At 41.9% G+C, this 14,063-nt stretch overlaps 1 protein-coding gene across 2 annotated transcripts in view; it reads right to left on the bottom strand.

The window, feature by feature from the left end:
• ATRIP (ATR interacting protein) overlaps window positions 1–14,063 on the bottom strand; it is a 129,163-nt gene that overhangs the window by 65,504 nt on the left and 49,596 nt on the right. For both annotated transcript variants that reach the window (XM_029599396.1, XM_029599395.1), the window contains exons 6-7: window positions 5,825–5,988; window positions 1,643–1,738 (exon numbers count right to left, since the gene is read on the bottom strand). In XM_029599396.1, coding sequence (XP_029455256.1) covers window positions 1,643–1,738; window positions 5,825–5,988 — 260 coding nt within the window. The remainder of the gene's footprint in view (window positions 1–1,642; window positions 1,739–5,824; window positions 5,989–14,063) is intronic.

The following is a 14,063-nucleotide window of genomic DNA, read 5'->3' as shown; positions in this document are numbered from 1 at the left end:
AGGGGTTGTTTTGGTATGCCGGTTTTCCTGCCCTCCCCCCAAATAACTCCCGTTAGTGGACACTAACGGGAGTATCGATTTTTCATGATAAATCGTGGAAATTTCTATTGTATCATGCACTGTACCGATTTTTGACGATTTAAAAAATATCGGAAGATTTTTTAAATCGTCAAAAAACGATTCACATCCCTAGTACACAGTAGCCTGTGGGATACTGCCAGTTCCTCCTCTTCTGTGGGGACTAGCAGTGCTACAAAAAATTACCACTTATTTTATCTTTAAATACAGGAATTCACAGTCTCAGTATTAAAAAAAAAAAAAAAAAAAAAAGGTTTATTGTAAGGCATTCAGAAGGGCATTCCAGGCATTCACCACCTTCTCCGTGAAGAAATATTTCCTGACATTGGTTCTGAGTCATTCTCCCTGGAGTGTCATTTCAAGATCCCTAGGTTGTCAATGCTGCCCCAGGAACCAACACCAGAGATAGGTCAGGAATAATACAAACAACTTAGTTCTTAGGTAAAAAAAAAACATACTATAATCCTTAACATAGCATGTACTTACAATGATTAAAGCTTAGCATTTATAGATGAACTCATTCTAACCTAGACTTTCTTAGGATGTTACTAAGAAATTTAACTAAATAACCCAAAACAGGAGATTACTCTCAGTCTCACAAGTGAAGATGGTCTTCGTCGCTAAGACATGAGAGAAGCTGGAGTTCCCAAAGGCAATCTTTGTCACAGGAAGCAAACATTGGTGCCTTGTTTGCCAGCTGGCTTTGGAGAGGACTTGTCTAATTCCTAGAGAGGAAAAAGACAAGTTCGACTCAGGCTGCTAAGTAGGAGGCGAGAGATTCTTTTATATGCAGTGCTTTCCAGGATACTGAAGCTCATCCGCTTGGTTCCATGGAGGGGCAGAGAGCAATGGCTAGGGCATTGTCTTCTGATGGTATTAACTGATCTTCCTCGTCACTCCCGGAGTCCCTCTCCTATACCGTTTTTAAGAGCCAGGATATGCAAATATTCAGGAGCTCATGCATATTAAAACAGGGGCATGAAAATAGGTATCTTCTTCACTTCAAACTGCAAGACACCCTCTCCTTGGAGGATCATCCACCTGCTGCATAACAGTGTTGATTTTGCGTGCATGCAAGGCTTTTAAAATCTACCTCTAAAGCATTCAGCCTGTGAAATCCTTTTATTTTAGGAGGATCAACCAGCCCCTTATGGACACTGGGATCATTCCCCAAGGATGCACTCCACAGGGTATTCCTGTTGAAATCCGCCCCACATGATTATTGCCTCAGGAGCCAAAGTTTCTTCATCAGGTTGGGGACTAACTTGGCTCTGGGAGAAGCACACGCAAGTCCTCTCTTGTCTGCAACTGCTGGACAAAGAGACTACTGGCAACTACCGTGACCCATACCTCCCTTATACCCATAGTGGGGTCATAGAGGACATACCATTTTTTTCCCCCTATCTCCAACAGCTATGAAACAGGAAACCCCACAAGTGCAGACTGGTCTAGCAGGAAGAAAAGGAATTCTGTGATTTTGAAACTACTGTTTCAATACCTGCAATGGTAAACATATCTGAATTGAGTGAGATAAAAGTTCTTTTTTTTTTCTTTTTTGTTTTACCTTGAGAATTTTGTCGTTGAAAAGAACTGCAAGAAATGTTTTTCTGAATCACCTCTGTCTTTACTTGCTCAGGTTCAAGGATTTGCGCCTTGCTGTCTATAATCACAAGACAAAGAAACATCATTTATGCAAATGGTCAACCCAGATTATGTGAAGTTTAAAGTACAGTTAACATAAGTCTTATAAAAAGAGCTAGAAAAACCATGGGTGCCAAGTCACCCAGACACAAACTTGGTGCCTGCTGCTGGACCAAGCATAAGAGCTGCCACAGCTTCCGTGGCTGAGCCCACACCCAGGTCCACGGAGAAACACGTCAGCAGGCAGAGGAAGGCTGGACAGAAGAAGCTTGTAGGGAGGAAAGAAACTTGGAGGCAGGGGTTGGGGGGGGGGGTATGGGGAAATACAACAAAAAAGTTAAAAACAAGAAAAGAATTACAGAGCAAGTTTTATGAGTGCTTTTTTTTTTTCCTTAAAATATATTTTTTCCCATTTTTTTCAACTTTGGGCCACATCCATACATTTTCTAAGATGTTATTCTGGTTTCTAGCTTTTATATAAATAATATCTATCGTGAAAATGTGGTTGCTGGTAGCTTAAATGGTTCATGAAATAATGAGTACACATAGAGAGCAAATACATAAGCCCTCCCCCCCCCCCACTTTTTTTTTTAAGTATACTAAAAACAGTAGGAAGGGGAAAGCAAGGAAAAAAAATGCAAAAATCTTCTAACATTTCTGGCACCAAAGCTTGCTCAAAATTTGTTACCCTTAATTATAAAACCTTCAGTGGCTAAGGAATCCTGTCTTACTTCATCTTCTACGTTACATATTTGTGGGAAGGCCAACAAAAGGATCATTTATTGATTTTTTCCTGAGTTCGTTTACAACAGCTCCTCTGTATAACAAACCTTGGTTACAAGAAACTAAAATCATGGTCCAAAATAAACTTTAGGCAGCATCGGAGATAGGAATTCTGGAATAAGCCATCTTTGTAAAATAAAGATGCCTCCCAGTCTGTTTGCGATAATGAAGAAATAAAATACTTAGAGGTGACTTTTAAAAGCCCAGCATGCACCAAAACCTGGAGATACGTGCACAAGTTGGGCCGGCATGCACCAAACAGATTTTAAAAGCCGCCTGCAATCTTGCCACTACACACACAAATGAAAAGTTCTGAAAAAGGGGCAGGGTGTGGGCTGAGCGGGGCAATAGGCGTTCCTGGACTTTGCCTTGAAATTTGCACGTAAATACTTACACGCACAGACGTGCGCTGGGGTCTCCTGCTGCGTATTTTACTTCTGCTATGGATGGTGTGTAAGGAGTAAAGCAAAAAGATATAGGCAAATCAGCAGGGTTTTAAAGGTTGGGCTATTAAACTAGGGGGCTTTGGAAGTCCTCTCTCTTACCTGGGCGAACTGAGAGCAAATTGGAAAAACCGCTAAAAGCGTCGTCACGCATGTCTTTTAAAATCCCCCCACTTCCGCAACAGAGGCAGTATTTGTATGCACAAGCGCACGTCCACAGGTGCACACGTCCACAGGTGCACACAGTCAGACTATTTTATAACATACGCTTGTATGTTATAGAATGGTTGCATCCCTGGATGCAGGTCGACGAACATGCGCACCTGCGCAAAAGTTACCCTCTTAGTGATGATGTAAAAAAAAAAAAATAATAATAATAATTCTATTCAAAACCATCCTTTGAAAATTCTTAAATTATGTATGTGCTTGACCATTTTGTAAACCGCCTAGACGGATATATACTTATCCCTTGTGCGGTATATAAGAACTTTTAAATAAATAAATAAATAAATCTGCTTCTGTTTCCCTAAATCCAGCTTCCTGTTTTGCTGTTTTAGTACTCAGGACCAGAATGATTCTTTCCTGTTTTTAATGAACAAACATAAGCTCTAGTAGGGAAAATTGGATTGAAAAAAATTGTTGATTCCTTTTTATATTTTTTGTACATAAGTTTTAAAAACCAATGTAAATATTGCCATTTTATAGTGAATATTAACTAACTAGTTACATATAGGAAAAATATCCCTGTGTGTAAGAAGTCTCTAACATCATGGTACATATACACACATGAATATACATACATACATATATACACATATATACATACACACCAAACTTAAAAATATGGCTCTTTCAAGCAGCCTTCAGCTCCCAGCCACAATCTGAGTCATAACCTCATCTTCCTACCCAGGACCACTGCACATTGTGGTTCGCCCTATCTTGTAAACGACAACCAGCCCAGCTCCCTAAGTTTAAATACGGTAAATCGATATTATTCCTTACATCTTTATTTAATGAAGTGTTAAATCTGTGAATACTGCCTTCATGCCTTCTCTCATCTATTTATGAGTTTATACATGTATGGACGCTCATGGTGCTTTTCCCCCCCAACCCTAGACACCAGAACTATCCTGTGTGTTTTATGGAACAACTGTATCTTATGCTATTCTAAACTATTCAAGTAATCATAGACCTTTCAATTTATAAAGCTGTTAAACCTGCAAGTGCTGCCCTGCTGCATTATAATACCTTTCCTCACTATTTATGAGTCTGTTGTATCTATAGACACTCTTGGTGTCTTTTTCTCCCAGTTTGAGATATTAGAATCATTCTGTGTATCCTATGAAAATATTGCGCCTTTATGTTGTTTAAACTATAGATGTAAAAATGGCCTTTTACCTTTACTACTCTGTAAATTTATGAATGCAATGCATTTTGCAAATTGTACCATGCTTTGAACTTTATGACTGAAAAAGCATGAACTAAATAATGATGATCAAATAATGATGATCTATATTAACAGACTTACTTGGTGTGTGTGTGTATGAGACTGTTTGGTGAGAGGCAGGGGGGAGAGAGAGAAAAAGGGTCCAAGGCGATCATGTGCTGGTCCTTGGCTGATGTAAAAATAATCATATCCACCCCACTGGTGTCTCACCTATCAGTCAGTGATCACACTGACTGGTTGGCGACACTTTACGACATCCAAAACCCTTCAGCTAGCCAAAACTTTACAGCATTATATATGAGGAAGAGTCCATAAATAAGGTGAATTTTTGCACTGCATCAAAACAGTTTAAATTCATCTTATTTATGGACTCCCCCTCATATATATCCATCTCCAAGGCTTTTAAAGAATTCAAAAAATAATGAATGCACTGCTTTTTTTTTTTTTCTTAGCCTTCTAAAGATCTTCTGTTATACCTATATCTCCACCCCAATCTCCCGGTGAGCCAATTTAAAAGAGCAGAATTTTAGGTAAGGTTCTCCTCTAGAGGTTACAAAAAAATAAAAAAATAACCCACAACACATTCAAAACATTTTCACCCTTTGGCCAGAAAGGTGGCAACATCTCTCCTAACCAGTCTGTACTTAAAACCACTATATGTTCTCTTACATTACTAAGGTGGAAAACCATGGAACTGGACAATACATTTACAGTTATATAAAAGTTGACAACCTGTACAGTTGAAAAACTTTTCAAAAACAGTACAAACACGCCATCTGTGTGGCTTTCTTATTTATGTTATCTGTGATGCTTCTTTATAGACTTTCTATATTTACATGTTTAAAAATATATGATGTTCTCATATGTAAAGAACCATGTTTAAAAATGGAAATCTTGCATTTCTATTTTTTTTTGGTGTAGAAGCCTCCTCCCACGCTTTTGGATGTTCAGTTCAAATCAGAACTGGCGTTATGGTGCAATGAGCCTTCAATCACAGTTACCCAATGCTTTACCCCATTTTTAACCCCTTCTGCCTAGGCCAGACATTCCAACAACGAGCCTCAGCTGCACACCACGGCGGCTGCTCGTGGTTTATGACCAGGACACCCTCCCACAAGCTACAAATGCTCCTTAAACAGCATTCTCAACTTGTATTGGCCCAAGGAGCAGAAGTTAAGTTCAGGACTTGAATCTGAGTTTCCCACATGGGAGAGCACAACCCTACCAGAGTCGCCAAACAGGTGCAAAACCTTGTATTTTTAAATGAAAAGAAAAAAAAACCAAAAAACCTTGTTAACCCATATTTTAAATTGGCCTAAACAAACTACAGTGGGACAGATAACATCCCTTTAAAGTGCAGAAGATCGTTTTACAGTTTTCAGTACCCTATTATCGGTGCTTACTGTAGCAGATACTATACTCGACCTCTTACCTTCCTTTTTGAAAGGGCTGTGAATGAGCGGCTGTACCACCGAAGAGGAGGCCTTAGGAGACATAACAGCAGTGAAGGATTCTTTGGTAGGAAAAGAGTTCTTTTCAGTCTGAGGGGAAGAACAGCCTTCTGTTTTTACACTTGCCAGGGGGCTCTTCTTAGGACTAAACAAAGATGGATGGACATGTTTGGACAAAGCAATACATCTTCTACACACATTTCAAATAAGTCAAAAGACAAAATGACTAAATTACACATTGATACAGTTTAGAATGAAAACACTTTTGTGCATAATTACACTAAACTGATAAAAATGTGTCATCACTGGCAAGGAGTTTGTATTTTTGAGCAATATTATTGACAACATGAACAGGATCAGCATGCAAATTCCATCCATTTTGGGGGAAATTTTAAAACTCTGAATATTGGGACAAAATCTACTGTATAAAAGCTACAACGAGGCAGGAAAACTTTGGGGCCAAATGACCACATCAAAAAGACCAAAACTCAAGAGCCAACATCTACTAGGACTACTGCTAGGTGTAGGAGGAGGAAGAAAAACACATTTGAAATTATATTTTTGGCCAATTGTAATGCTGTAGATGGCACTAGCAAGCTAGTATAGTGGTGGTGTATTTCTATGAAGAATGATTGATATGCCAGTGGCAGTGCTATATTCTGCCTTGCAGAGAGTTCTTGGTTCAATTCCTAAATCAGGGCTGGGAATGCTGTGAAGGCCATCAACAAGGATGTCTGCATTTAGCTTAAAAAACAAACAAAAACATTTTTTAGCCTTAATTCAAAATGTGCCTACACATTTCTTCCTAAACTCTCTTCTGGTCACTAAATTTCAAATATCTAGCAAAAAAAAACAAAAAACTGTCAAATGGATAGAATTGTGTCAGTAAATTACTATGTATTAAAAAGAAAAGAACAAGGTCTACCAGAACAGTTTAAAAATCCTGTAAAAATGTCTTCTTAGCTGTAGTTTTCAATCTGGTCCTCCGAGAGCTCCAGACCAGTATGATTTTCAGGATATCTAGTGAACATGAGATATACTTGCAAATAATGGAGGCAGTGCATACAACTATATCTCATGCACAAAAACCAGACTGAACGGGTGGTCCCCAACAACCAGGTTGAAAACAACTCCTCGAAAATAATCAAAAAATGCAATGTTTCACAAAATCTGTTTCTAGCATTAGCCTGTATGTCTAGCAGCATGCTGTAGACATTACAGGTTTACAAGTTTATCCAAATCATGAGAAGTAATCACCTGTGGGTGTAATGGAAACAATGCATGAATCACACATGAAGGGAAGTCAAATCAGATGAATTTAAGCTTTTTTTGATACTATGTATAAATTCACTGTGATTTTAGTTTTAGAAGCTTAATAAGCCATACATGAACAGGTAAGAAATACCTTACAGGGTCATTTTTCAAAACACAATGGGCTATCGCCCTCACGCACGCGATAACGACCACATTGCGATGATAAAATTAAAAGGAGGGAAAGGGGAGGGGTTTAGGCGGGGGTAGGAAAAATGTTTCCGGTACCGCTGCGGGTGATAATGTTTAACACATTATCGCTGGCACTAGCACCAGAAATAACTACACCTTTTACAATGATAACTCCTACGGCAAGTTATTTACACCTTTATAGGTACTAAACTCAAGTGTTCCTAAACTAAGCTCAAAATAACATCTAGAATGGCTCAAACTGCCATGCCATGGCACTTTCCCCACCATTATACTTCCCATTGAGTGTGTATGTCCATAAAAGATAATTCAAGCACTTATAAAGCTTCTACTCTAAGGAAAATACTTTCTAAATTTGAGACCATAAAAAAGGTTAAGCAACTGGTTTAAGGTCACAGGGCGAGTGGTTAAAAAGGGGGTGGGAAGGAGGATCTTTGAGTTTGCTGGTCTATGACCCCCAACTTAAAGCAACACTGCCAGCCAACCATTGCTTGAAACTGGATTCTCTCCCCTAGAACAACAGGAGCAGGTCCAGGACGATTGCAGTATCACTGCCTCTTATGCCACATTTCCCACAGTGAAGGATCTTATCTGACATTTTATTTTTACTGCTCAGAAAACAGCCTTTGCAGCATTATTCTTTAAATGATTGGGCGGGCCAGGCCAGTCCTGGTTTGCCTGTGACAATGTGGGCTCCCGACTTAGCTGCATGCAGCCTTGTGCACTTGATGGCCAAGTGGGGATGGTTTAGGGTCTCATGGCTAGGAATCTTGCATCCCAGTGGAGTTTTCAAACTATGCAGATTTGCTTGTTTGATTGGCTCCACTGGGAACTTCATATTAGGAAGTAGCACATGGGGATGAGGTATGAATGCATGGGTCTAGTGGACCTGTGTGTTTTCTGCTCTCTTCCTCCTTGTTTTTCAGGTTCCCTCCCACCCTCCCTCTAGTGTTTGCACTTGTGCTGTAATTTTTCTTCTGCTTGCCACAGTTGGACAAATGTACGAGCGATACTACTCGAGCAGATTTGTATTGGGTTCATTTGATGGATCAGCCAGGAGGACTGATCAATCAATCATCAGGTAGAAAGGTGTGGCGGAATGAGTGGATGATGATGATGATGATGAGGCAGACTGAGTGGGCCATATGGTCATATGGTCTTTTTCATGTTTCTATGAGGTAGGTACCCTCACACGATAACAGCTATGGTGCTGCTGGATGCCTGCAAGCTAGGTAGCCTGGGGGTGGGCATCTTGCTGGGGATGTAGCAGATGCTCACTGGGCATTGAATTAAGTCTGATATTGTTATCTCTATAGATCTCTCTCTCTCTCTCTCTGTCTATATCTACAGACATCAACATACATACAATGGCTTGCAAAAGTATTTGACCCCCTAAAAAGTCAGCAAATGTGTGTGGATTACAAATAGCAGTTACACAGATTGTTCCAGATAGTATATTTATTGCAAACCAGTATTATCTTAAAGCAAATTTTCAGTCACAATTATTATTTCACTGCATTTTTTATAAAATAAAATTAAAACCTGAAAAATGCTGCTTGCATAAGTACTCAACCCCTGTGCTGTGGAAGCTCCACGTTTACACAGATGAAAGCCCTAACAATTGGCTACAATTGTAAATCATTAAAAAATGTCAGCTTTTCTAAATAAAAGACTTCCTAATTCCAGTACCATTGGTCAGATTGTGAATCTGAAGGAAAGCTGTGAAAAAGAAGCTCAAAGAGCATTCTAAGGAAATTAAAGATAAAGTTATAGACATATAGGAAAAGGCTACAAAATAATATCCAAGTGCTTAGATATCCCAGTGAACACTATTGCATCAATTGTGAGGAAATGGAAGTTGTATCATACCACCCAGACACTACTTAGACAAGGCTGTCCCTGAAAACTCGGCATCTGAGCAAGACGACTTGTGAGGGAAGCCACAGAGAGGCCAACAATCACTTTGAAGGAGCTACAGAGTTCAGTGGCCAAGCTGGAGTGGAGGTGCACCAGTCAACCATAACCAAGAGCTCTGCATACAACTGGCCTGGGAGGGAGGTTAGAAAGAAGCAATTACTGAAGAAAAACCATATCAAAGCATGGCAGGAGTTTGCCAGAAAGCAAAATGATTCCATTAAAATGTGGAATAAGATTTTATGGTGAGATGAAACAAAAATGGAGATTTCTGGACAAAATTCAAAATGCTATGTGTGGTGCAAACCTAACTATCCATTCCTCAGCAAATACCATCCCAACAGTAAAGTATGAGGGTAGCAGCATTATGTTGTGGAGATGCTTTTCCTCAGCGGGGACTGGGTAACTTGTTAAAATTGAAGGACAGATAGATGGTCAACATATAGGGAGATACTGCAAGACAACCTGCTTCAGTCTGCTAAAAAAAAACAAACCAAAAAAAAAAAACCCAACCCAAAAAACTACTAAATCAGAAGAAAGTTCATCTTTCAGTAGGACAATTACCCCAAGCACAAGGCCAAAGCAACACAGGAGTGGCTGAACAACAAAAGGGTGAATGTTCTACAATGGCCAAGTGAAAGTCCAATCTCAATCTAATCGAGAAGATGAAGCACTATTTGAAAATTGCAGTCCATAAGCGTCATCCAACCAACCTGAACAATCTGGATCAAATCTGCCAGGAAGAATGGGCAAAAATCATTCCCGAACAGCATGCAAAACTGGTAGAAACTTATCCCAACAGACAAAGCTGTTATTGTAGCAAGCACTAGTCTGAAGGGGTTGAATACTTATACAAACAGCAATATATATGATGTCTGGAACAATCTGTGTGTCATTTGTAGTCCACACAAATCTGCTGACTTTTTAGGGGGTTGAATACTTTTGCAAGCCACTGTATATAAATGTTGTGTAATAAAGCTGCAGCCTTTTGATTCTAACAGTTTGTTGATTTGTTGTTTTTATAGAGTGCATTCAGTGTGACGAGAGAGAAGGTGCAAGCAGCCTGGTAGTAATGGATACCCCTATTGCTGTCTGTCAGGTCGATCCAGTATCGTCCGCTCGAGGATTGCCCGTCTGTAACGTGCTCGTAGCGCACAATTCGGGCGCGCAAGGCAATTCGGCGATTCAGTCTCCAGTTTCACGCGTCCGTATCGCTTCTGAAAACAGACGCATAACCCTTTCCGCACCCGGCATGTAAATGAACGAAAAAGCTGTATAATGAAGGAATTAGCTATTCCCCTGCGATACTGTAACGGGCGCTGATATTATCTCCTCCGTAACCCGCTGTTCTGCTGCGGCCTTAACCTGCTAGTTTACCGCCTCCCCCTAGTAGGAGTTAGTGTAGTGTAGTGTAGGGTAAAAACATTGCTTACCCGCCCTGGTCCTGTCCGGTCTCCTGCAGCCCCGTCCGGACCGGACGGGGCTGCAGGAGACCAGACGGGACCAGGGCAAAAAAAAACAAACGAAAAAGTAGCAAGGCTCGGGCCTGCTATGGTAAGTTTAAAAAGTGTAAAAAACAAAAAACCTGTGTGTTATATAAAAAAATAAAACAATTTTAAATACCTGTCGGAGGGCCGTGGGTCCCGGTGGGCGGCGGGCAGCCATCAGCGGCATCCGGTAGTCCCTTCTCCCTTCCTCCCTCCCTCCCCTGCCTGGATGAGCGCCAAAATCGCACGGGCGGGTCGGCAGCGGGGGGGGGGGGGGGGCGGCGGCAGCAGGATCCGGGAGCGGCGGGTAGGCGGCAACGGGGTCCGGGGGGGGGCAGCGGCAGCGGGGTCCGGGGGTGGCAGCGAGATCCGGGGAGCCAGCAGCGGCAGCATGTTCGATCGGGTAGGCAGCTAGGTGGCAAAGTAAAGATGGCCGCCTGCACGGGAAAATCGTGCAATTGGCCGCTGAAGACGTGACGTCACGACGTTTGGCATCACGGGGTGTGACGTCACGTCCTCAGCGGCCAATTTCACGATTTTCCCGTGCAGGCGGCCATCTTTACTTTGCCACCTAGCTGCCTACCCGATCGAACATGCTGCCGCTGCTGGCTCCCCGGATCTCGCTGCCACCCCCGGACCCCGCTGCCGCTGCCCCTCCGGACCCCGCTGCCGCCTACCCGCCGCTCCCGGATCCTGCTGCCGCCCCCCCCCCCGCTGCCGACCCGCCCGTGCGATTTTGGCGCTCATCCAGGCAGGGGAGGGAGGGAGGAAGGGAGAAGGGACTACCGGATGCCGCTGATGGCTGCCCGCCGCCCACCGGGACCCACGGCCCTCCGACAGGTATTTAAAATTGTTTTATTTTTTTATATAACACACAGGTTTTTTGTTTTTTACACTTTTTAAACTTTTTTACACTTCCTGGTGCCTGTCATTTCAAATGTCATTTGAAATGACAGGTACCAGCGCACCCAGGTTACTGTATAGGCGCTGTTACAGCGCCTATACAGTAAAATGGGTTGCGCGGGCATAACCCTTCCCTAACGCTTCACAGCCGCGGCATGCATTTGCATGCGATTAGAGGAGAGTATCGGGGAGTTAGTGAAGAGAACTGTGCGTGCGGGGAGGAAGGGTGCGCCTGACACTACCTCACTGTTTTTACCGCGGCCTTACTGGATCGACCTGTGTATCTGGGGCCGATGCAATATCGTGCACTCAGGCAAACGCACAGGTTAGCCCGTAATTGGACACGTGTCTTGGATGCACTAGGCTAACACCAGATGCAAAAAGGGGATTAGCACGCTCATGGCTAATAGCGCTCATCACATGTAAATGTCATGTAGATGAGGCTATTAGCTATTGCCCCCCATGCAAAAAATCATTGTGCGCCTGATGATTTTACATGCAAGAATTAATGTCAGCCTCGGAGCTGGCGTTAAGTCTTGACACGCATCAAGGGCTAAAATAAAAAAAAAAAAAAAGAAATTACTGCTTTTCTGTGGTTCCTCCTAGTTAGTATCGTCCTGGTACTAAGTAGGAGGAACCAGAGAAAGCAGCACGAAAAAAAAAAAAAAAAAGTCTTCATGGCGGTCAGGTTAGGAAAATGGATGCTCAATTTATGAGTGTCCGTTTCCCTAACCCATGGTGTTACTACATCTCCTGGGCGCCCAATGCCATGAATGCGCTAGGGACGCACAATGTATCCCTAGCGTGTCCTTTTTAGCAAGGCAGCTCACTTGCCTATTGCCTTAGGTGCTGAGGAGAGGGGGATGTGCACACGTTGAAAAAAACGCTGAGTCCAGTTTGGACACATTTTTTCATGCTTGATATTGCATTGGCCCCTCTGTGAGGTTGGAGCTGAATTCCTTATCTTATCAGTGACTTCTCACTCTCCCCCTTTTTTGATTTAATTGCTGCAGCAGGGAAACAAACAAAGAAGAACAGTTTGGCAAACTGAAAATTGCTCTCCTAAGTGAAGGAAAGCTCTTTGAGAATCTTCTCTCTTTCTTGCTCTACCAAAACCTCATTACTGTGGAAGGTGCATTAGCAGTATTGGCACGCTTCATCAATCCTTGGGTTGGAGCTTGGCCCAGATCTGTTTCTCTCTTTTTTGAAATTTTTTTTTTTTTTTTTTTTAATTCTTAGCAGATAAAACTGAAAATACATTTTAAAATTCTGCTATATCACCAGATTGTCCACACATCAACTGGAGGCAGAAAATACTAAGAAGAGTAGTGATGTCATATAAAAAAAAAAATTATGCCTCCATCAGCTGGGGAGTGGGAGTGAGCCCCAACGTTCTGGACTGGTGTAGCAGAAATATAAGGAAAAACAAGATTAACATACATGCAAAATACACAAAGAGTACACAGAGAGAGCCTACCAAAGATCTTTGCAATGAAATTGATAAACATCCTATACCCCACAGCTTAACCCTGGTCACCACTTCCTCACTCTGTAATGCATTTGTATTCACCAGTTGTTTAATAACAAAGTTATTTTTCCTAAAACAGAGTTAAGTGTTTAATATCACGGCCTCCAAAGTGCTCCTCCTGTAGCTGTTATCTCAAGCTGGGCTCCACACAAACCCTGCATGAGCACAATGGGCATTCAGCACTTGGAACAGCTACTGCATCTCAAGAATCAAACACAAATTAGAATGGTAAAAATGAAGCTTACAGAAATAGTCTATCTTTCTGTGAAAGGCTTATTTAAAAATAAGGTAGCACTGCTGCTTCTGTTAAAGGTATCACCTATGTCATAATGCCTCTATATCGCTCCATGGTGAGACCACACCTTGAATACTGTGTACAATTCTGGTCGCCGCATCTCAAAAAAGATATAGTTGCGATGGAGAAGGTACAGAGAAGGGCAACCATAATGATAAAGGGGATGGAACAGCTCCCCTATGAGGAAAGGCTGAAGAGGTTAGGGCTGTTCAGCTTGGAGAAGAGACGACTGAGGGGGGATATGATAGAGGTCTTTAAGATCATGAGAGGTCTTGGACGAGTAGATGTGAATCGGTTATTTACACTTTCGAATAATGGAAGGACTAGGGGGCATTCCATGAAGTTAGCAAGTAGCACATTTAAGACTAATTGGAGAAAATTCCTTCACTCAACGCACAATAAAGCTCTGGAATTTGTTGCCAGAGGATGTGGTTAGTGTAGCTGGGTTCAAAAAAGGTTTGGATAAGTTCTTGGAGGAGACGTCCATTAACGGCTATTAATAAAATTTACTTAGGGAATAGCCACTGCTATTAATTGCATCAGTGGCATGGGATCTTCTTAGTGTTTGGGTAATTGCCAGGTTCTTGTGGCCTGGTTTGGCCTCTGTTGGAAACAGGATGCTGGGCTTGATG

This window comes from Rhinatrema bivittatum, chromosome 4, assembly GCF_901001135.1.
Source record: "Rhinatrema bivittatum chromosome 4, aRhiBiv1.1, whole genome shotgun sequence".
NCBI lineage: Eukaryota > Metazoa > Chordata > Amphibia > Gymnophiona > Rhinatrematidae > Rhinatrema > Rhinatrema bivittatum.
The sequence above is the reverse complement of the archived record's forward strand: the minus strand, read 5'-3'. Positions and strand labels throughout refer to the sequence as shown.